Raw genomic sequence first — 24,277 nt, 5'->3', positions numbered from 1 at the left:
TAACCAGAGAGAGCCAGCATGGATTTGTAAAGGGTTTGTAAAGGGTAGGTCATGCCTGACGAATCTTTTTCAATTTTTGAAGAGGTGACTAAAGTAGTGGCCAGAGAAATGTCTATGGATGTTATTTATAGGGACTTCCAAAAGGCATTCGACAAAGCCCCTCAGAAGAGATTGTTAGCTAAAGGTGAAGCTCATGGATTCGAAGGCAAATTATTGACCTGGTTAGGATATTAGCTGAGCGCTAGGAGACAGAGTGGGGGTAATGGGCAGGTTGTCTAATTGGCAGGATATGACTAGTGGTGTCCCGTAGTGATCTGTGTTGGGGCCTCAACTATTCACCGCATTTATTAATGACTTAGATGATGGGAAAGAGAGCTACATGTCCAAGTTTTCCGATGACACAAAGATAGGTGGCATGTAAGCAGTGTAGATGGAAGCATAAAATTACAGAGATCTTAATAGATTAAGTGAATGGCAAACCTGAGGCAAATGGGTTTCAAACGTGTGAGGTCATCCACTAGGACCTAAAAAGGATAGATCAGAATACATTTTAAGTAGTGAAAATATAGAAGCAGTGGAGGTCCAAAGAGACTTAGGGTGTCCATGTACATAGATCATTAAACTTTCACGGAGAGGAACAGAAAATAATTAAAGAGGCTAATGGAATGCTGCACTTTATATCTAGAGGACTGGAGTACAAGGGGGTAGAAGTTGTGCTACAGCTGTACAAATCCATGGTTAGACCATACCTGGGGGTTATTTTGGCCAAAGGGTGATAACAGGCGCTAAATGGGTGCTGTACCAAATGGGCGCCTGTTTGAAAATCTGGCGACCATGAGACCAGCTGTTACCATCAGCATATGTGCCAGAGGGTCAATCACAGGAGGTGGAGGAGGAATGGGGGAAGCACCAGAGACTTCCAGCTAGACAAGCCACCCCTGGGAGGGACGCTCGTCGCAAGCTAATTGAACAGGGCTTTAGACACCAGCTTCACCAGACCCCAGAGCACTGTGGCCACACGAGGTACCTTCCACCAGAGAGTCGATCATCTGCACTCAATCCGGTCACCCCTTCCCCCTGAAGATCACAGTAAGAGACCACCGATTCCACCACTACCCAATTACCATAATCAATGTTTTATACACATCACAAACAAAATATGTAAATATGACAGAAACAACATCACTTAAAAACATTAAACGGTTCACCCTGGGGTTTACCCTCAGTGGCTATCGATAAGTGCTGTTGGGTAATCTGGTGCTTCTACAAAGTGCAACCCCACTGTCAGCAGCAGGCGAGGTGGAGGCTGCTCAGAATCTAGAGAGGGAGGTTCAGATGTCCTCCTGGGACGCCCTCGAGAGGCTGAGGGCCGTGATGGCCCCGACTTAGATTGCATCATCCCAGCATGGGCTTCAGCAGTCTGGGCCACCTGGCTGACAGGCAACGGCAAGAGCAATGGTGGAGTGGCGGGGGAGGGAGCAGGAATGCTGGTATCCGGAGAGAGGCCCATAGGTTCCTGCTCCACGATTCCCACGCCACTACCTGGGGGCCTCTTTTCAGCCCACCCAATGATCTGGTAGAGGACAGATCTGCATCGGAGACACTCTGCAAGCCCGTTTCTGCCGAGGAGCCCAGAGCCACCAGGGCAGCTGCCTGAGCTTCCATGGGAGCTGCAATGACTGCAGTGGAAGCTGCGACCTCAGTCATCAGACGCTGCATGATGTCGGGCTCCGCAGGTCGCTGGCTGGAAGTCACCAGCCTCTCCACGCTGGAGAAGATGGGTTCCAGGCTCTGGGTCCAGTCCCGGACCAAGGTCGAGGCGGACTCCACCATCCCTCTCGCCACGACCAGTAGGCTGTCAGGCAGGCTCTCCATTGCAACAAGCATTTGGTTTGTCGTATCCATCAGCCTTCTTCTGAAGCTTGGCCCTGTGAGGTCCTCATCCGACTCCTCTCCAGTAGAACTAGTGCGAGACCTCGCCTCCCGGAAATGTGGCATCTGTGTTCCGTCCACCCAGCGTGGCTGCTGCCCGCTATTGCCTGGTGCATCCCTCGGTGAGGATTCCTCTTCTAAGCCAGCTTCTAAGTTGCTCGTGGTGACGGCCTCTGAGCGGATGCCTGCAACAGTGGTAGCCAGTGATACAGTGCATTCATCCTTGCTCTCCTGGCTTCACCAGGCTGATACCTGGGATGGCAGGAATGACGTATGAGGAGAGATTGTGTCGATTGGGCTTATACTCACTGGAGTTTAGAAGATTGAGAGGGGATCTCATCGAAACCTATAAAATTCTGTCAGAACTGGACAGACTAGATGCTGGAAGGATGTTCCCGATGGTCGGGGAGTCCAGAACCAGGGGTCATAGTCTAAGGATAAGGGGTAGGACATTTAGGACTGAAATGAGGAGGAATTTCTTCACCCAGAGAGTGGTGAACCTGTGGAACTCTCTGCCACAGTGGGTGGTGGAGGCCAGTTCATTAAATATATTCAAGAAAGAGTTGGATATATTTCTTGAGGCTAAAGGGATCAAGGGATATGGGGAGAAGGCAGGGACAGGGTACTGAATTTGAATGATTAGCCATGATCTCATTGAATGGCGGAGCAGGCTCGAAGGGCAGAATGGCCTACTCCTGCTCCTATCTTCTATGTTTCTATGTTTCCTCTTCCTCCAGGGAGTGAGCTGGCTGTTGCTCTTGCTGAACCTGCTCCACGGGGCAAGGTGCATCTTGCTCCTGGTAATCTACACTGTAAAGCGGGAAGCGAGGATCTCTTTTGGGCGATTAGAGATAAGGAATAGGCTTGCATCTGCAAGGAAGCTGCAGTGGCCACCTACCTCTCTGCGAGATGCCCTCTGCTCTGCCTCTGGCCCCAATGCCTGCCAAGCCCCTCCTGATCGCGTCCAGCACTGCCTCCTCAAAGGGAGTGATCTCTGGAGTCTTGCTTCCCCTCTCCCGGTCGGCTGCTGCTGTTGCTTGCCATGTGCTTGTTTTTCCTGGAACAGAAAAAGAGGGGCGATTGTGAAGGAGTGTATTGGCAGGCGTGTTTGTGTGTGTGTGTGTGTGTGTGTGTGTGTGTGTGTGAGATGCCTCACATGGTTGAGGAGCTGTGAGATGTGTCTGAGGTGTGTGTACTCTTCTGATGGGTACACTAAAACCAATAGACTGTGACTAATAAAACTTTAAAAGAACCTTAACAAATTAAATTAAAATTTAATTGGCCGAGGTGATGATGCACTCCAGTCCCCGTGGCACCCATCGGTCGTGGAAGGCCTCAAGCATGCCGGTGGACACCACGTGCTCCATCTCCAAGGCCACCCTGTCACGAACATGGTCACGGAAGAGAGAGGCAGGCAGTCGGGCCCCCTCGACCGCCCACTGTCTGGACCAGTTGAGTGCATTATCACCCCGGCCGATGAAATTTTAATTTAATTTGTTAAGGTTCTAGGTAATAGAAAAAGGTTTTAGCCTAAAAATTAAAGCCAAGCCTTTCAGAGGGGAAGTTAGGAAACATTTCTACATGCAAAGGTTGTAGGAATTAGGAACTCCCTTCCACAATCAGCAATTGTTACTAGGTTATTTGTTAAGTTTAAACTGAGATTGATATATTTCTGTTAACCAAAGCTATTCAGAGGTATGGGGTAAAGGCAGGTCTATAGTGTTAGGTCACAGGTCAGCCATGATCTCATTGAATGGAGGAACAGGCTCGTGGGGCTAAGCAGCCTGCTCCGGCTCCTATGTTCCCTCCATCATAACGTCAGGAATGGGCCTGTTCGCTAATAGTTGTAGTACTCAGCTCCATTCGCAACTCCTCAGATAGTGAAGCAGACATATATATGAGTGAGAGGGGAGCAGAGGATTATGCAGATAGATTTAGATGAGGAAAGGCGGGGGGAGGCTCTAGTGGAGCACAAACAATGAAATGGACTGGTTGGATCGAATGGCCTGTTTCTGTGCCTTATAATTGTGAAAACTGACAGACAGGATGTACTAGAAGGGCTGGGTATGCTTAGAGTGGATAAGTCGCCTGGTCCAGATGGCTTGCATCTCAGAATGCTAAGGGAATTGGGGGAGTGGAGAAAGGAAGTGCTTGCTTTAATTTTCCAATCTTCCCTGGATGTGGGGGAGGTGCCTGAGGATTGGAACCTGGCAAATGTGACACCATTCTTCAAGAAAGGGTGTAAGAACAATCCTAGTAACTGCAGGCCAGTCAGTTTAACATCAGTAGTGGGTAAAGTTTTAGAAACAATTATCAAGGAAAATATTAACGGGCACTTGGAGAGGTTTAAGCTACTTAAGGAGAGTCAACACGGGTTTGTAAAAGGAAGATCGTGTTTGACTACACTAATTGAATTTTTTGATGAAGTAACAGGGAGGATCGTTGAAGGGAATGCATTGGAAGTTGTCTACATGGATTTTCGGAAGGCGTTTGACAAAGTACCAAATAGAAGGCTGGTTAACAAAATTGAGGCTCATGGAATAGGTAGGTCAGTGGCAGCTTGCATAAGGAATTGGCTTAAGGACAGAAAATAGCTAGTTGTGGTAAATAGCTGTCTTTCAGACTGGAGGAGGGTAGACAGTGGTGTTCCCCAAGGGTCAGAACTGGGGCCACTGCTTTCTTGATATAAATAAATGATCTGGATATTGGAATACAGAGTAGAATTTCTAAATTTGCTGATGACACCAAACTTGGGGGTGTGGCAAACAGTGAGGATAATAACAATCGACTGCATCAGGACACAGAAAGGCTAGCAGAATGGGCAGACACGTGGCAGATGGAATTTAATACAGAGAAGTGTGAGGTGATGCATTTTGGCAGAATGAACAGGGAGAGGCAATATACACTTAATGGCACAGTTTTAAAGAGTGTGCAGGGACAGAGGGACCTGGGAGTTAATGTGCATAGGCCCCTGAAGGTGGCAGGACATATTGAGAGAGTGCTTAACAAAGCATATGGGATCTTGGGCTTAATAAATAGAGGTATTGAGTAGAAAAGTAGAGAAGATATGCTGAATCTTTATAAAACGCTGGTTAGGCCACAACTGGAGTATTGTGTCCAGTTCTGGTCACCACAATTTCGGGAGGACATGAATGCACTTGAGAGGGTGCAGAGGAGATTTACCAGAATGGTTCCGGGGATGGGGATGTTAGCTACAAGGACAGGTCGGAAAAGCGGGATTTGTTTTCATTAGAGCAAAGGAGGTTGAGGGGTGATTTGATAGAGGTGTACAAGATTATGATGGGTTTGGATAGGCTGTTCCCACTAGCTGATGGTACAAAGACTAGGGGACACAGATTTAAGGTTTTGGCAAGAGTTACAGTCGGGAAGTGAGGAAAAACTTTTTTATGCAGCGAGTGATGAGATCCTGGAACTCGCTGCCAACGGAAGTGGTGGAAGCGGAGACACCGAATGTTTTCAAGGGGGGGCTGGATAGGCACTTGAGGGAAATAAACTTGCAGGGCTACGGTGATAGAGCGGGGGAATGGGACTGACTGGACTGCTGTACAGAGAGCCGGCATGGACTCGATGGGCCGAATGGCCTCTTTCTGTGCCATTATGTCTCTATGGCCCTATGACATTGTCCCTTTAAAGAGACACAGATACACTGCCCCTTTAAACAGACACAGAGACACCGCCCCTTTAAACAGACACAGAGACACTGCCCCTTTAAACAGACACAGAGACACTGCCCCTTTAAACAGACACAAAGATACTGCCCCTTTAAACAGACACAGAGACATTGCCCCTTTAAACAGACACAGAGACACTGCCCCTTTAAACAGACACAGAGACACTGCCCCTTTAAACAGACACAGAGACACTGCCCCTTTAAACAGACACAGAGACACTTTCCCTTTAAACAGACACAGAGACACTGCCCCTTTAAACAGACACAGAGACACTCCCCCTTTAAACAGGCACAGAGACACTGCCCCTTTAAACAGGCAGAGAATTATATCGCCGATCCTTTATCGTTGCTGGGTTAAAATCCTGGAACTCCCTCCCTAACAGCACTGTGGGCTTCCGCGACCGGTGGGCACCACGGGGACTGGAGTGCATAATTGATTTAGACAACCAAATTTTAATTTGATTTGTTAAGGTTTATTTAAATTTTTATTAGTTACAGTTTATTTTGCTTGGTCCAATCAAAAGAGGAACAGCACTGTGGGAGGACCTTCACCACACAGACTGCAGCGGTTCAAGCAGGCGGCTCACTACCAGCTCACTACCTGAAGGTTATGGGTTAATTCCCGTTACAGACACTTGAGCATAAAAAAGTCTAGGCTGAGACTCCAGCGCAGGACTGAGTGCTGCATTGGCTGGAGGGTGAGATGTTGAACCGAGGCCCTGTCTGCTCTCGGAGATTTAAAAGATTCTAACAGTGGTTGAAGAGCAGGGAGTTCTCCCTGATGTCCTGGCAATATTTATCCTCAATCAGTATCACTAAAGCAGATTATTTGGGCACTATCATTGTGGGAGCTTGCTGTGTGCAAATTGGCTGCTGCGTTTCCCACACTACGACAGTGACTCCACTTCAAAAGTACTGCTTTGGCTGTAAAGCGCTTTGAGACGTTTGGCGGTCGAAGAGGCGCTATACTGATGCAAGTCTTTATTTCAGAAGAAAATCTGAACTTTGACCAGAACCGATGCTATAGGACAACAGGAAGAGGAGGAGGCAATTTAGCCCCTCGAGCAATATTCTGCCGTTCAATGAGATCATGGCTGACCTGTGACCTAACTCATTCCCGCCTTTGCCCCTTATCCCCGAATACCTTTTGATTAACACATCTGAGTTAAATTTAACATTTGAGCTATCAATTGTTTGCGGATGAGTTCCCAAATTCTACCGCCCTGTGTACTGTCATCTCTCCGAATAATGTTTCACTTTTTTTGCACCGAATCTGGTACTGCCGGGTTAGACACTTTCGATGTGAAGTTTACTTTTCAAACTTTGCCCCGCCTCTGTGTCGGTGACCTACCCGTCCGACCCGGCTATTCACGTGGGCCACTCGAGTGATCTTTCCAATCCAGGCTCTCGGGAGTCTGGGCTCACAACCGCCAGGCTGGGTTCAAATTACTGCCGTGAACAGACCGCGCCCGGAGAGTGTTCAACTTCTCACTGGGACCTAACCCACTGCCTGCCGCAGTCTCTGGGCTGGAAGTTCCCGGAGGATTATAACCGGCTGGGTTAGAATGAAATGTCATCCTTTGCTGAAGTGGTTTGGGAGAGAATGAGGAACTGTTCTGACTCGGGTTATTGTCTTTCTAACGCTGGGCTGGGATCCCTTTCAAGGCTTGTGATGCAGGATGTGTCTATCGTAGAATCCTCTTACAGCGCAACATCTGCTTTTGTGACCGACAACCTGCGATGCCCCGTGAGCGCCCGCCGTTTAAACCTAATGAGTTACGAATGGGTCTGTTTGGTGCTTGTATACATGCTCCTAAAATCAAGCGAACCCGAGGGAGTGATTTTCAAGGTTTGGGGGCCGAGGATTTACCCCGTTCCTTTATTAACCGCTCACCCTCTGTACAAGGAAGGGCTGCGAATTCCTACTCCGGGGAGTGTCTCTTGTGGGATCGAGGGCTCAATGCAGACTCGGATCCTGGAGTTTGTGTGAAAATGGCTGTAGACTGCTTAGAATACCGGCTTGGCCTCAGTATCACAATTTAAGAGCTCTGACCGCCCCACCTCCTAAACTCCTGCCTTTCTCCTCCTGTCTCTGCAGAGGGCGGAGCGTCGAGCGCTGGAATCTCCACCAGTCCCCCGAACACGGTAAATTCGCTGGCGGCCAGGAGACGGTCCGCTGCTGAGGGTCTGGCCCAGCCTCTGGGGTAAGTAATGCTGAGTCTCCCTCAACCTCCAGTGGCGGAGTCCTTTAGATTGGCCGTGTCACCATTCAGGCTCCGCGTTGGCCGTGAAGACCAGGCTCAATGTGAGGAATGAGTTCGGGTTTCCAGGAATTATCCAGGATCTCTGAAGACCCTGCCTGATACGATCCGGCTTGTCTGTGCTCCCTCTCCGCCGACCGGTGACTACCGAAGGATTGGTGATTAGCTTCGTTGAATTGGGGTTCGAACTAGTTTCAACATAGATTTTAGGGGGGTTGTTGCTGCCAGAAATGTAACACAGCATTAATTTAAAAAGCAGACCCTCCAAGGTAGTAATCTCTGGATTATTCCCAGTGCCACGTCCTAGTGAGCAGAAATGGGAAGTGAATGAATGGCTAGCGACATGGTGCAGGAGGGAGGGCTTCAGATCCCTGGGACATTGGGAGCAGTTCTGTAGCGGGAGGGGCCTGTTCAAGAAGGCCGGCTTGCACCAGAACAAAGCTGGGACCAATACTTCTGGGCAAGTTAGTCAATGTTGGGAAGGTTTAAACTAATTCGGCAGGATGGTTGGGTACCAATATGTAGTATTTATAAAGTAGAAATAAGATGTACACTACTGAGTTCTAGTTAGGAATACAGAATTGGGTGGGATCATAGACAATAAAGTCCAAGTTCGATTTGGAGTGCATGTGTGCACAGGTTGGTGAGCTGCAGGCGCAAAAAACCGCGAATATGATGTGGCACTAACGAGAACTGGCTCAATGAGGATTGGATGCTTCATATGGTGGTTCCAAAGTCTTCAGGAGATGGGGAGGGGACCAAGCACGAGGGGTAGCGGTTTTGATCGAGGGAAATATTCTAAATGTCCTTGAGGATCAAAGGCAGAATCTTTGATTTGTAGTTGAGAAAGTGTGGAGATATTGGGCTACTTGGGGTATTTTATAGGCCATTAAATAGTGAAGGAGATACATGGGCAGATTTTTCAAAAACTAGAGATGCATGAACGATAGTAGTGATAATGGGAGACATTAACTCCCTCTATGAAATGGGGCTGTGATTTTTCAAGGAGGGAATTCAGGTGTGCTCAAGAGAAATTTATTGATCAGTAGGTTATTAGCCAAAGAGGAAAGGAGGCATTGCTGGATGTAGTCCTGGAACTAACTCGATCAATTGGCGAATGTAACATTCGGAGAGCATCTCGAATATTTATCATAGTATGGTAAGATTTAGTCCAGTTATGGAGGGCTCTTTTCAGTGAATTGATTAGGATCTGGCCCGGGTAAATTGGAGTTGCAAGACTTGATGTCAGACATGACAAACCATGAGGGTGAAACCAATCGACTGCAACAAGAGATAGAAAGGCTAGCAGAATAGGCAGGCAAGTGGCAGATGGAATTTAAGTGAGGTGATGCATTTTGGCAGAAGGAACAGGGAGCGGCAATATACACTTAAGGGCGCAACTTTAAAGCGTGCAGGGACAGGGTGACCTGGGAGTTAATGTCCATAGGTCCGTGCAGGTGGCAGGACACATGAGATCTTGGGCTTAATAGAGGTATTCAGTACAGAAGTGAAGAAGTTATGCTCGGCCTTTATAAAGCACTGGTTAGGCCACAACGGGAGTATTGCATCCAGTTCTGGTCACCACATTTTAGGAAGGATATGAAGGTATTGAAGGAAGGGGAGGTGGGGTGGCTGTTAATAAAGGAAGGAATCACTAATAGAGAAATTATATTGGGTCAAAAGATCAGGATAATGAAACAGTTTGGGTGGAGGTAAGGAATAATGGGGGAAAAAACACTAGTGGGTGTACTCTATAGGCCTCCGAACAATGGCAACTCTGTTGGATGGAGTATCATTCAGGAAATAGTTGAGGGTTGTAATAAGGGAACATCTATAATTATGGGGGATTTTAACTATCATATTAATTGGACAAATCAAATTGGGCAGGGCTGCCTTGAGGATGAGTTCATTGAGTGTATTAGGGATGGGTTTTTTGAGCAGTATGTAACTGAACCGACCAGGGGGCAAGCAACCTTAGATCTGGTCCTGTGTAACGAGACAGGCTTAATTAAAAATGTCCTAGTAAAGGATCCCCTTGGAATGAGTGACCATAACATGGTTGAATTCCATATTCAATTAGAGGGTGAGAAGGTTGGATCTCAAACAAGCGTGCTAAGCTTGAATAAAGGAGACTATGAAGGTATGAGAGCGGAATTGAGTAGAGTGGATTGGGAAAATTGATTAAAGGGTAAGTGGATACATGATCAGTGGTTTACATTTTAAGGAGTTATTTTACAACTTCCAAAAAATATATATTCCACTGAAGAAAAGGGTGTAAAAGAAAAGACAGCCATCCGTGGCTAAGTAAAGAAATTAAGGATAGTATTCGACAAAAAAACAGGGGCATATAACATAGCCAAATCTAGTGGGAGGATTGGGAAAACTTTAAAAGACAGCAAAAAATAACACTGATTGATTAAGAAAGGGAAGATAGATTATGAAAGTAATTTAGCAAAAAATATAAACAGATAGTAAGAGTTTTTATAGTTATATAAAAAGAAAAAGGGTGGCTAAAGTAAATGTTGGTCCCTTAGAGGATGAGACCAGGAAATTAATGGTGGGAAATATGGAGATGGCATAAACACAATGAATATTTTACATCAGTCTTTACAGTAGAAGACACTAAGAATATTCTAACACTGGACAAACAGGGGGCTAAAGGGGGGGGAGGAGCTAAGCACGATCAAAATCACTAAGGAAGTGGTACTCGGTAAAATAATGGGACTCAAGGCGGATAAATCACCTGGACCTGATGGCTTACATCCTAGGGTCTTGAGGGAAGTGGCGGTAGGGATTGTGGATGCATTGGTAATAATTTTCCAAACTCCCTGGACTCAGCAAAGGTCCCGGCAGACTGGAAAACTGCTAATGTAACACCCTTATTTAAAAAGGGCAGTAGACAGAAGGCTGGAAACTATAGACTGGTTAGCCTAACATCTGTGGTAGGTAAAATTTTGGAGTCCATTATTAAGGAGACAGTAACAGGACATTTGGATAATCATCATTTAATAGGACAAAGTCAGCATGGTTTTATGAAGGGGGAGTCATGTTTGACAAATTTGCTGGACTTCTTTGAGGAAGTAACGTATAGGGTGGATAAAGGGCAACCAGTGGACATAGTGTATTTAGACTTCCAAAAGTCATTTGACAAGGTGCCACACAAGGTTATTGCTTAAGATAAAAAATCACGGGATTGGGGGTAATATTCTGGCATGGATAGAGGATTGGCTATCTAACAGAAGGCAGAGTTGGATAAATGGTTCATTCTCAGACTGGCAATCAGTAACTAGTGGTGTTCCGCAGGGATCAGTGCTGGGTCCCCAACTCTTTACAATCTATATTAACGATTTGGAGGAGGGGACCGAGTGCAACATATCAAAGTTTGCAGATGATACTAAGATGGGAGGGAAAGTAGTGTGAGGAGGACATAAAAAACCTGCAAGGGGACATCGACAGGCTAAGTAAGTGGGCAGAGATTTGGCAGATGGAATACAATACTGCAAAGTGAGGGGTTATGCACTTTGGCAAGAAAAATCATAGAGCAAGTTATTATCTTAATGGCAAGAAACTGCAAAGTACTGTAGTACAAAGGGATCTGGGGGTCCTGGTGCACGAAACTCAAGGTTAGTATGCAGGTGCAGCAAGTGATTAAGGCGGCCAATGGAATGTTGGCTTTCATTGCTTGGGGATAGAATATAAAAATAGGGAGGTATTGCTTCAGTTGTACAAGGTATTGGTGAGACCGCACCTGGAATACTGCGTACAGTTTTGGTGTCCATACTTAAGAAAGGACATACTTGCTCTCGAGTCAGTACAAAGAAGGTTCACTCGGTTAATCCCGGGGATGAGGGGGTGGGCACATGAGGAGAGGTTGAGTAGATTGGGACTCCACTCATTGGAGTTCAGAAGAATGAGAGGCGATCTTATTGAAACATATCAGATTGTGAAGGGGTTGGATCGGGTGGATGCGGGGAAGATGTTCCCGATGGGTGAAACTAGAACTAGGGGGCATAGTCTTAGAATAAGGGGCTGCTCTTTCAAAACTGAGGAGGAACTACTTCACTCAGGGTGGTAGGTCTGTGGAATATGCTGCCCCAAAAAGCTGTAGAAGCTACATTACATAAATAAAAACAGAAATAGTTTCCTAGAAGTAAAGAGAATTAAGGGTTACGGGGAGCGGGCAAGAATTTGGACATAGTCTAGGTTCGGATCGGTCATGGCCCTGTGGGTAGCGGAGCGGGCCCGGGGGCCGTGTAGCCTGATCCTGCTCCTATTTCGTGTCTAATTCTGTACGATTCAGGAGATGGTTCTGTGATAGTGGATTGGTGGTTAGGATAAGATCAGCCATGATCTTATTGAATGGCGGAGCAGGCTCGTGGGGCTGATTGGCCTACTCCTGCTCTTATTTCTTATGTTATGTACAGACGAGATTTACCGGGATGAGTAATTGCAGTTACGTGGATAGCGAAGCTGGGGCGGTTCTCCTTGGAGCCGAGGAGGCTAATCGGCTGTTTAATAGTGTTTAAAATCAAAGGGTTTAGAGAACTTCTTACAATGGCTGAAGGGTAGCTCACGAGGGCACAGATTTAAGGTGATTGGCAAAAGAACCAAAGGCGACATGAGAAACTTTACGAGTGGTTTGTCTTTGGAATGCACTGCCTGCTGGGATGGTGGATGCCGACTGAACAGTATCCTTAAAGGGAACTGGATAAATGCTTGCAGGGGATAAAAGTGCATGGATTGCACGCCGAAAGAACAGGCGCAGACTCTCACTACTCTCTGGATATCGTGACTGTCGGCCTTGCTCTGGCGGCTCCTCACTTCACAGTTCACTGGCTGCAAGTGCAAGTGGAACAGTCAGCTCGAATGCTGTTTGAAGACTCGCCTTGTCAATTCAGCCTGGTTACATCCCGGGAGCCGGGGCTGCGGTTCATTGAGCCTCTTTAAACTGTGGCCAGAAATCGGCTGGCTTCTTCCACCTGCCCAATTTGGTCTCCTTTGAGAACTGGCTGGTCTTGGTCGTAATTTCTCCCACCGCCAGTTGCTCATATCTAGAAATCACCAGTAATTTGTCCCGTAAATTAAGCTCGAGTTCCTTTCCAGAACAGTGGCCGATTCACCAGGTAGTTAACTCTCACAGTCAGGACTAACTGAATGTGGTATTAATAACCAACAGGTTTCACTTGGTTCCATATAACGCTTCCTTATTTCAGCCTGAAGATGGTCTCCCTCTGATAAAGATAATTGGATGTTCAATGAATCGCCTTCTCTTCCGGCAGGCTTGCTGCAGCCCAACAATCGGGAGGTGCTCGAGGTCACGTGGTGGTCCCCCGGAGACCCAAGCTGACTCTGCCTCGAACTCCCACAGTTCTCAATTAAGTTGCAAACACACGTCGGTCCGAACTGGGCTTGTTCCTTCAGTGTCCAGCTTCCCCATGACTTGACTTTTTAGGGCGGTGCCTTTTAACCGAGAATCCGAATCAGTGGGATAAATGCATAGCTCCTGTTGCAACTGTTCTTTCTCACGGTCGCGGGTTTGATGGGGGCCAGGGAAAGATTGCCTTGTTTCCCTTGCTAATAGTTGGGCTAGAGCCCTGCACACAGCTTTGGGGTCGCCATTAAAGGAAATGTGATTGCACTAGAGAAGGTACAAGGGGATTTACCAGGATGTTGACAGGACTGGAGAACTTTAGCAATGAGGAATGATTGGATGGGCTGGGGTGGTTTGCATTGAGGTGTATAAACTGGGGTCTAGGTAGTGGATAGGACGGACCTATTTCAGTTGGAGGTCAATAACTAGAACAGATTGAAAGTCGTCTTTAGAGGTGTTTAGAAATGTTCACCGAGGGTGGCGGGTTGGGGGGGCCTAGAACTCGCTACCTGAGGGTGGTAGAGGCAGAGACCCTCATCGCATTACATAGTACTTGGATATGCACAAAGTGTAGTAACCTGTAACGATACGAACCAAAAGATGGAAAGTGGGATTAGACTAGATGGCTATTTCGACATTACATGATGGGACGAATGGCATCCTTCTGTACCGTAAACTTCCGATTGTGATTTCCATCAATCCCGATTCACCACATTGAGCCTCTATCTGCTGTTGTCACCCGTACTAACTGCTCTCCTGTCAAATCAAACCTCGAGTTTCGGATTTGCCTCGGATTCATCAGGATTAGTTAAGTGAAGTCATGCCGCCCAAAAGTCAGTGTCCGGATATCGCCTTTTGAGACCTGTGAATTCTAAATTCACGCTGCTTCTAAATTCACGCTGCTTCTTGCAGTGATTCCCTGGGTTAAACGCACCACTTAATAATTAAAACCGATCGAAGTTTAATTCCGTAGTCTGGACCTGATTTCTACCGCTTCAGCGGAGTGTTGGACCATCAGGTGTCCCCACTATCCATTTAGAATAAGAGGTGGGGATGGGGAATGGCTGCAGTGTAGTGTCACCTCTGGTCTTGTAAATCTAAATCTGAGGCGTTGGCTCCCTGTCTGTTGTCCGTGCGTGAGGCTCAAACCCGCGCAGTTCAATTATCTAACCAGGAACTAACGACCCTCCAGTGACTCTGGGGCCGAGGGGAAGTAGGACTGGGAATAGAAGTGACCATTGCAGACCTGGTGATTTTTGAAGTTCAGAGCCAGATTAGCTATCGGAGCCCCGCTAATGGGTGACCTGTGCTAAGGAAGTCTACAGGACTCCGAGCTGGTCTCGCTCACCCCGAAGGTTTGAGCCTTCACTCGATGCTGGAGGGCATTTTCCCTCCGAATAACCCTGAAATTAAACAGCCCGAGACCTGGCTAGAGGATGATCACCAGCTGACTCATGACTCCAGTGAAGCCCCCTATAGTTCAGGTCCTGGCACCTGTCCCAATTCCTGCTCACCTTGTAAATTACTGGGGTTGGGTTGCAAATTGAACCTGGATTTTCTTAGGAATTCGCCACCTTTGTGGGAGTGAGGCAGGGAGGAGACAGCTGCTGCTCAGTTGGGAGCAACCTCGCCTGAGTGAGGAGGTTGTGGTTTCAAGTCTCACTGCAAAAACCTGTACAATAATCTAGGCTGACACTCCAGTGCAGTACTGAGGGAGTGCTGCACTGTTGCTGGTGCTCACCTTTCAGATGAGACATTAAACCCAGGCCCTGTCTGTTCTCAGATGGACCTAAAATCTCCCATGGCACTAAAACAGCAGGAGTTATCTGCGGTGTGCTGGCCAATATTCCATCAATCAACGTCAGTGAAACAGATATCTAAAAATACTGCAGATGCTGGAAATCTAAAATAAAAACAATGCTGGAGGTCAGGTAGCATCTGAGAAACAGATTTAACGTTTCATGTCGATGACCTTCCGTCAGTACTGGAAAAAAGCAGGAAATGGAAAAGATTTTTAAGCAACTGCAGGGGCTGGGAAAGTGGGGAGGGGATGAAAGAACAAAGGGGAAGGTCTGTGATGGGATACAAGGCAGGAGAGGTTCAGATATTCAAGGCAAAAGGAGGTGGTAATGGGACAAGTTAAACAAAAAGTATCAGATTAAACATTATCTTGCCTATTTGTGGGAGCTTGTGTTCAGATTGGCTGGCACGTTTCCTACATTACGACAGTGACTACACTTCCAAGTTTTAAAGCATTTTGGGACGTGAGCTATATAAAACAGGTCTTAAAATAAACTTGCTTTCTTTTTCTTTGGAGAGCTTGAATTGTTGGTGCGAATCAAGTTCATGAAGAATAGACTGTCTAATTTGTAGTGTTGGCCAGACTGCGTGAACTAACTGCCAACTCCGCTTTTCTGGGTGAACTAGCCACATCTGTGCTTCCCTTTACCCCCTAGGCGGTCCAGGAGCCATGTATACTGGAGGCCAATGAGCTCGGAGGAGCGGGAAATGTCGACAATCGCTCATTACAAAGGGAGACGGCAGAGCACAGGCGGCTCAACGAAGCAATGATGCATCTCGCGATTGCTGGCACAAGTAAACTGGTTGACTGCGCGTGGCTGATTTGGAAGAGATTCCAGGTGTCCCTTTTGTAGGGAGGTGTCTATAGCCAGTGTTGGAGAGATGAAATGCAAGGTTCATTAATGCTATTTCGTGAGCCTAGCTTTAGATAGCCCACAGGCTATTTGTAACCCACTGAACTATGGGGAGAAGGCTGGTGTGTATGGGGTGCGTAGGTTGTATTGCCTTCCAAGTAATTCAGATTATGTTTCTACAACTGGAGCTCTACCTGCGATCATGTACAGAGTTCAATTTGATTCCCAACATTGTCCATTCTAAAAGCTCATTTTTCATGATTGCCACTGTCACCAGTTTCATCTGAGTCTGTTCTACAAGGGAAAGAATCCCGGACCATTAGCCAATTCCATCAGTTAGTTGATCAGAGGCTGATGGTCAGTATTTAACACAGCGGCAGAGGCTAATAATTGGGTCCGTTTGAAGATCGGCTTCTTTAATCTGAGTTTGGAGTCACCAGTCGTCTGTATCTGTATTGTCTCTTCCACTCGGAAGTTTCTTCCCAGCAGGATGGCGTGGCACCACATCCCTACTGAGCATCCCGGGGATGGATAGCGCTGAATGCTTTCACTGGCACTGAGTGACTTCAGAGTGGCCTCAATTCCTTCTGGGGCCCTGGATCATTCTTCCTGTGCCGATACATAAGGCAGTAGCCAAACGACACCGCTCCATTTTGTCTTGGGCTTTTAACTCCAGCTCATCCTTTCAAGTTCACTTCAGCTGCATCCTTGTTGGGTTGCGTCCAACTCCACATTTGTTTAGGATCTTTGTCAGGAATACAGAATATGATAATCCAGGTCCATCTTCTTCTGGCTAGTGGCATGCAGTACACTTGGACCATCGGATCATGGTAAATCTATTAGGATAAATGATCGTCCACAAGAAAACATTGGGTGGGGGCTCCCACTATCAATGGCCTCCAGGATCTTGCCCAAGTGGTTATGTTTGAGATGGTTCTATGCAGGAGCGGGCGCATCACTGAGCCTGATCATTGCCATATTCCAATGTAGAGCTGCTGACATGTCAAGTGGTGTCCCTCGTGTTTCCCTCTTCTGAGATGGATGATGGCCAGTGAATTGCTGTCGTTGATGCTCTGCCAGAGTCCAGCAACTCTGCCCCAAGGCGTGAGACTGTCCTGGGCCTTAATCAGCACCACATAGGTGGCCCGTTTCTCAAGTTCTGGGAGAACTTGAATTTTGACATTTGTGCCCTTCTGAGCTGCGTCACTTCAAACGCCCTCCTGTTAATTCTGAAATGGTTCCCTTGCTCTGCTGATGTATCCAGTTTTATAGAATGTATCTTGCTGTTCGCCTTCGCTTGCACTACAGCAACCTCTTCAGCTCCTGCTGTGGACTTTCCGTTAAGGGTTCAGAAAGTCATAATCCCGCAACTTTTAAATTTTGGGGGTGACTGGAGAAGTGATATCCCAAGTGGAAAGCAGGGAGATCCAAGAGGCGAGACACCCAGATTTACAATATGCATCGAAGATTTCACATGACAAACTATAGGTTGACTAAAGGGTTCAGAGATTGCATTATAGGCAGTGGTGCAAACAGGCTATTCGGCCCAACCAGTCCATGCTGGCATTTATGCTCCACTTGAGCCTCCCCCTGTCTTTTGTCATCTAACTGTATCTGTAGCCCTCTATTCCCTTCTCCCTTAAGTACATCCATACTATTTGCTTCAACCACTCCCTGTGGTAGCGAGTTCCACATTCTCACCACTGAGTGGTGAAGTTTCTCCTGAATTCCCTATTTGATTTCTTGGTGACTCTCTTATATTGATGGCCTTTAATTTTAAAGACCTCTTGGGTCACTACTCAGCTGTCTCTTTTTCAAGAGAAAGGAGACCCAGCCTGTCCATCCTTTCCTCAAGCCAGCTAGTTATCCATTTTGCTACTTGTCCCCTGACTCTGCATTCTCTGGCCTTGTTCTGCATTCTCTGACTTTGTTCATTCTCTTTTGTAGTACCTTATTTGAAGGCCTTCTGCAAATCTAGATAAATTACACCTACTGCATCACCCTTGTCTGCTCTCCCTGTTGCCTCTTCAAAAAAAATTGAGGTTGAACAAACAAGCTTTCCCTTTTGAAATCAATGTTGACTATTCCTTTTTTGGCGTTTCTAGATTTTCTGTTTTCTCCTTTAGTAGGTATTCCATTTATATTTCCTACCACCATTAAGCTGACTGGTCTATAGTTCCCTGGACATGTTCTATCTCTCCTTTAAATATAGGTATATTAGCTAACCACCAGTCCTCTGGCACCACCATTTTTAACGAATTACTAAATATGTAGTATGAGCCTATCTCTTCCCTAGATTATTTTAAAATGTGCAGATGTAACCCATCTGAACCAGGTTTTTCCTTAGTTTGATTAGTTTATTTAATATCTCAATGCACATTTCTAATTTTGCCTTCCAGCATGTCCACCTGTTCTATCTCCCTGGTAAATATAGAAGCCAAGTAATTATTTAATTTCTGCCATCTTTCTATCGCTGCCTGTGGTATTATCCTGTCCATCTTAGTGGCCCTATTCCCATTCCGACCTCCCTTTTTTAGCTTGTCTAAAATATTTTACTACATGTGCCTTGATTTAATTTCATAGTCCCTCTTTGCCTTCCTAATTGTTGACTTCTCTCCTAATCTCGTCGTATTCTCCCTTATGCTCTCCCCTTGCGGTCCACGTAATGTATGCCTCTTTCCTTACCCTCATTTTTCCCTTGTGGCTTTAATCATCCATGATATCTCATTAGTGTTCAGTTTGTTTTTTAGCAGAATCTCGAGAATGCGAGCTTGGGTGAAGGATACAGTGGGCACTTGCTAGTCAGGCTGAGGGTCAAAGGTGAGCATCGGGTCTTGTGGGCAGACTGGGGAAGGCCTGATGCCTTTCCCATCTTGAGTTAATCTACAGGAAGACATTGGATTCATCAATTCAATGTAAAAATGGCAAATTTGTAGCTAAAGCTGGGACCGGGTAAAGAGGTGCTTGTGTGGGGGGGGGAAACCGGAGGGAATTTGGATGGAGCAGTGTCTGTTAAGTACCTATCGGTAGTGTGGAAATGGCAAATGCGTGTTGGGTCTTTAAGCGGACTGAGCTATCCGATGCCGCCTTCAATCTTGTGATCTCCTCAGGTCAGAACATGAGGATTTCCATCCCGCTCACCAGGCCGATCAATATACAGCTCCACACAAACAGGCCAGCCGAAGGTCACCGGGAGTTCGGATCAGACCAAGAGTACAAACTGTCGCACTTCATCAAGGATCTCCGCAAGTACCCGCCCTCGGTGAGTGAACACCGAGAACCACGGTAACATTTCACCATCCATTTAACGCTGAGAGGAATCCCAAGATACCTTGAGCCGTTTCTCATTAAAAGCCCTGATGCCTACATAAACAGGAGCAGGCTATTTAGCCCCTCGAACCTGTTCTGCTATGAGATCATGGCTGATCTCTGACCTAGCTGCATATACTCGCTTTTGCCCCATATTCCTTAGTACCTTTGGCTAACGATCTATCCATCTTAGATTTAAAATTAACAATTGATCCCAGCATTAATTGCCGTTTACAGAAGTTTCAAACTTCTAACACTATTTTATGTCGAAGCGTTTACTAACTTCACCCCTGAAAGGTATGGTTCCAATAGGCTATGTCCCCTAGTCCTAGACTCCAACCAGGAGTAATAGTTTCTCTTTACCTTCAGTTCGCTTTTAACTTCGACCAAATCCACTTAACCTTAAATGCCAGCTAATACCACTCCTGTTTGTATAATTTCTCCGCGTAAGTTAACCCTTGGCAGTCAGGTATTCTAGTAAGCCTACACTGCACTCCCTCCAAGGCCAAGCCAATATACGTACCCGTACGTACCAGATTTAGAAACAGCTTCTTTCCCAGGGCTGTCATCCTACTGAACTCCACAAATAAACTCTAAAGCCTGCACATCTGCCAATGCACTTTATTATGATTATGCTGATAATGTATTACAAGCCAAATGTATGTTGAATGTTTAAATGTCTTAATCTAAATGTACACTCTCTCTCGGGAACCGCAAGCCTACATTTCTTTGTACTGCACTTGTGCACTAACAATGACAATAAAAGTTGATTTGATATCCTTAAGGTGTGGTGCCCAGAACTGTGCTCAGTTCTCCAGGTGTAGTCTAACCAGGGCTTTGTCTAACAGTAGCATAACTTCTACCTCTTCCCCCTTGGTTAATCCTCGAGATATAAGACGAGCATTCATTAGCTATTTTTGATTTTCTGTAGCTGTCCGTGAAATTTGAATGATCTATGTACATGGCGGGAGGCCTTTATTTAACTTCTACTTTTACTAGCTTTTCACCATTTGAAAGTACTCTGATCTATCCTGCATTCAAAAGTGGATGACCTCACACTTGCTTTGAAATCCATTTGCCACAGTTTTGCCCATGCGCCTTTCTATCCCATTTAGTTAATGAATAGTTGAGGCCCAACACATTCCTGTGGGACACCACTAGTTACATCCTGCCAATTATCCCTACTGTCTCCTGCCACTCATTCAATTTCCTAACAAGGTTAATGATTTGCCTTCAATTCCATGAGCTTGAACTTTTAGCTAACAGTCTTGAGGAATTTATCGAATGCCTTTTGGAATTCCATAGACCCTCCTCCGACTCCACCTCCGTCAGGCATGACCTGCCTTTCACAGATCCATGTAGGCTCTCTGATCAGCTGCCACTTTTCAAATGTTTAGTCTCTGCATCCTTGGACTCTAGTAATTTCACAACAGGTGTTAGGCTAACTGCTCTAATTCCTGGTTTCACACTCCTTGAATAGCGAGTATCATGCAGCTTTCCCACTAAAGGAATAGTTGTTGAATCGAGAACAATTTGGAACATCATAGTTGGCGCATCTGGCATGTTCTTATCTGCTCCCTTTAAATCCCTGGGATGGGAGCCATTGGGTCACTTAGTGCCATTACTGTTTGCTTTCATTGAGTCCACATTTCGTTGATGTCTGGCATTATTCAACATGGCCACCATTTCCGTATTTTCACTTATCGATTTTCAAGGGGGCGCATGTCACTCACGACCACCTGCTTTTTCCTAATATAAATGTAAATAATTGATTGGTGCCATACTCTGAGCAGATGAAGCCCATGCTGTAATTGAGTATAAGGAAATGGCAGACTTGCGAAATAATAAGAGGAAACTGTAGAATTAATTGGCTTTAAATCTAAGAATGGTAATGGGGGCTGAAGATTGACAAATCTCTACGACATTAGTGGTAGATTGACTGAGCACTTGGACAACGGAGCCAGCATAGCGTTGTAAAGGGTAATTGATTTGCCTATTTTTCTTGGTCACGTTGTAGATGTATTTAAATGGAAATTAATTTAAAGGAGTTGGTGCATCTTGGTAAGGAAATGAGTCCACAATCCTTGGTAAACAAGAATTGAAATGGAGTAGAGGAGAATTTCTCGAACAGATTCTCAAATCAAAAGTAGCAACAGCACGGTCGGTTTAAGAGCGCATACAAACCGAACACTGGGTTTTACTAGAAGCAAAGAATTGAAGAGCAGACGTTCTGGTTAATTTGTATAGGACTTCTTGTACTGTACACGTGATCTCTATTGAAAAATGAGGCACTGGAGAAGGCTCATGGTGCAAGAAATTGCACGGATCAGGAAAGACTAACTGGCTGGGGCTGAGGTGACCTGATGGAAGTCTCCAGTTATGCGGGGCTTTGGGGGAAACAACTAGACAGATGTGTCTGCTTGTAGAGAACCCAAAACTAGATCATAAGATCGTCCCTAAGATTTCAAGAACTACTTGATAGAATGTGGAACTGGATACCACGAGGGTAGTTGAGGCAAATAGTATAGATGCATTTAAGGAGCAGCTACATTAACGAGGGAGAAAGGAATACAAGGTTGTACCCATGGAGTTGATGAACTAGGGTTGGAAGGAAGCTCTTGTGGAGCTTACAGCGGTAGGACCGAGCGGCCTGTTCCTGTGTTGGGGATTCTATGTAATTCTACGGATGTTATTTATATGGACTTCAGAAGGCATTGGTTTACGGTTTCACGAAATAGACCGTTGGCATAAATGAAAGCACATGGAAAAGGAGGCAGCCATTTTAACATTGGTTAGCAGGCAGGAGACAGGGCTACTGGACATGTACTCCAATTGGCAGGTTGTGACTGGCGGTTCCCCTAGGGAATCCGTACTGGGGCGTCAGCTTTTTCAATGAGTTGGATGAAGGAATAGAGATCCGCATATCCAAGTTTGTTGACGAGAGCAAGTTTAATGGTGCAGTTAGTAGTGTAGGTGTTAGCAGCAATTTTCAAAAGGCCGCTGATGGAGCAAAACTGTGGCCAGCTGGAGTTTAATGTAGGGAAGTGAGGTCATCCACTTTAGACCCTGAGGAACTTGGATCCGAGTATTTTTATAAATGGTCAGCTAGGAACTGAAGGAGTAGAGATTGAGGCACATGAGCAGATCATTAAACTAGTGGACAGGTACAAAATAACTTTACAAGGCTATGGGATGTTGGGCATCCTCGAGTAAAGGCCATCAGTGGAAGTACTTGGTTGTACAGAGCTCTGTTTGGACCACCTCTGGAGAACTTGGTTCAGTTCTGGGCAACGCGCCTCGGGAAGGATGTATTGGGCTTGGAGAAGGTGCAAGACATTGTATGCATTGATATCAATCCTGGGATTGGCGAATAGATTGAGATTCTGCACTAACGCTGTCATTCCAGACACACACAACCAGAGGATGCACCATGCCAAGGCCGTTCAACTTGTCTTGCCCCAGGAAAAGGGAGTGCAACGATGCGGCTCTCGGGCAGTATATCTCGATGGCAGAGTACATTGACGTGTTTGAACATCGCACACAAGCGAGAGGCGGCAAGCGGGCCAGGCGCCAGGAGACACCAGGTACTACAGTCGGCTCTTCTCCCGACCATTCTCGGAGGCCCTCTCTCTTCTCCCGGCTCTGGACATTGAGACCCAGGAATCGTCCGTTTGTTTCCCAACAGGACTGGGGGATTGGAGTTTCGTTCCGTGACGGGTTATTGGAGGGAGGTCGGGGATGAACGGGCCCGCACTCTTCCTCATTGTCAATCTGCTCTCTTTGTGCTATTAACGTACAAAGAACGGGGTGAAGGGAAGCTTGTTTAAACTGGACTGAAATAACGGTGGGCGCGGGTAACCATCAAACCCTGGATTTATATCCCTTCTCCCAGCGGGTTGCGACATGAACGGGAAGATCTCGGGTCCTGCTGACTGACTCGGTCTATCGCGGGCTGTCCGGGACACAAACTATTAGAGCGGGGCCGGGGTGAGTCCAGCTAGTCAGAAGTCACTGTCTTGAGACTGAATTCCGCGTTTCTCTTTCCCTCTGCACTTTACAGATGAACAAGGCGGGTTGAGGCTAAAGGGAGACTGTGGAAACCGGGATCAGTGAGCAGTCGAGCCGGAATTTCCTGATCAGTGTCCGTTTGTCGTTGCTCAGTCCGGTCTTATCCAAGGGCCTCCTTTGTGAAAACTCTTCCATGTTTTAGTTTTACTACTGCCGCCGGTATAATCCTCATCTTGCGGTCAGTGAATGATTCCGGTCCGGTTTAGTGTCTCGTCAAAACCCAACCAGGCAGCGGAACTGTTTTTTCTAAGCTGAAATTTTGAAAACGGGCCAGCGCCCGAGAGGTAACATTTTAAGACCGGGGTTTATTTCACTGCTCCAAGGTCACGCGGGGTCTCAGCGGGTCAGTGAAATTTTATTCATTCTTCAGACCGATCCGCCCTCCGCTGGCGCTCACCCGGCCGATTCGTCAGTCGCTGACCTTATTGGATCAGAAATGTTTAACTTTGTTTGAATAGTGATGCACGAGTCTCTAATCTCCAAGATTTGCTCTTCCTGACCCCCAGAGGGGAATCTTCCCCAATCCAAATCTCCTTTCCCTGTATCTGGTTTCGAAGATGCTGATGGCCGTTACTGCGGGACTGTGGTCCCAGGGGAGCCGGGCAGTAAGTGGCCAGGGATTGTCAAACTCGGTACATGTATGGATGTGGTTTTAATGTTTAATACTTGTTTGTACTTAATAAAGACCTTCCACGTAAGGTTCTGGTCTCCGGTGTTTGGATCATGAAAAGCCTAGCTTATTCCGGGTGAAGTGAAATTCGCTGTCGCAGGAATAGCAAATTAGACTGGGCCGGAGCTGGTTAAACTCTGGGTTAGATCGTGTTGTATTGCGAATACCCGGTGGTGCATTAACAGATTTCGGGAATGTCCAGTTTTGGAATAATGTGACTTTTTTTCCTGCCCCCCCCCTCCTTTCCTGCGGACCTGGCCTTATTAGGCCGCTCCTCCTGTTCACGGACTCGCCCCGCTGGCAATGGAGGCCCAGCCGATT

At 46.5% G+C, this 24,277-nt stretch overlaps 1 protein-coding gene across 1 annotated transcript; it reads left to right on the top strand.

The window, feature by feature from the left end:
- Positions 1–18,863: 18,863 nt before the first annotated feature.
- LOC147119666 (targeting protein for Xklp2-A-like) lies at positions 18,864–23,984 on the top strand. The gene is made up of 3 exons (XM_085983759.1): positions 18,864–19,171; positions 22,625–22,802; positions 23,279–23,984. Exons 1-3 carry the CDS (start codon positions 18,947–18,949, stop codon positions 23,329–23,331), a joined length of 456 nt encoding a protein of 151 aa, XP_085839885.1. The 5' UTR covers positions 18,864–18,946; the 3' UTR covers positions 23,332–23,984.
- Positions 23,985–24,277: the final 293 nt, after the last annotated feature.

The sequence above is a fragment of the Somniosus microcephalus genome, chromosome 4, assembly GCF_052327205.1.
Source record: "Somniosus microcephalus isolate GS21.2 chromosome 4, FLI_Smic_1.0, whole genome shotgun sequence".
NCBI classification, from domain to species: Eukaryota; Metazoa; Chordata; class Chondrichthyes; order Squaliformes; family Somniosidae; genus Somniosus; species Somniosus microcephalus.
This window is presented reverse-complemented; position numbering and strand designations above follow the sequence as displayed.

Coding starts and splice junctions, on each gene's coding strand:
- LOC147119666 (XM_085983759.1), top strand. CDS start 18,947: ATGGCAAATGCGTGTTGGGTCTTTAAGCGGACTGAGCTATCCGATGCC. Junction 19,172..22,624: donor TCCGCAAGTACCCGCCCTCG/GTGAGTGAACAC, acceptor CTGTCATTCCAG/ACACACACAACCAGAGGATG. Junction 22,803..23,278: donor CAGGCGCCAGGAGACACCAG/GTACTACAGTCG, acceptor TGCACTTTACAG/ATGAACAAGGCGGGTTGAGG.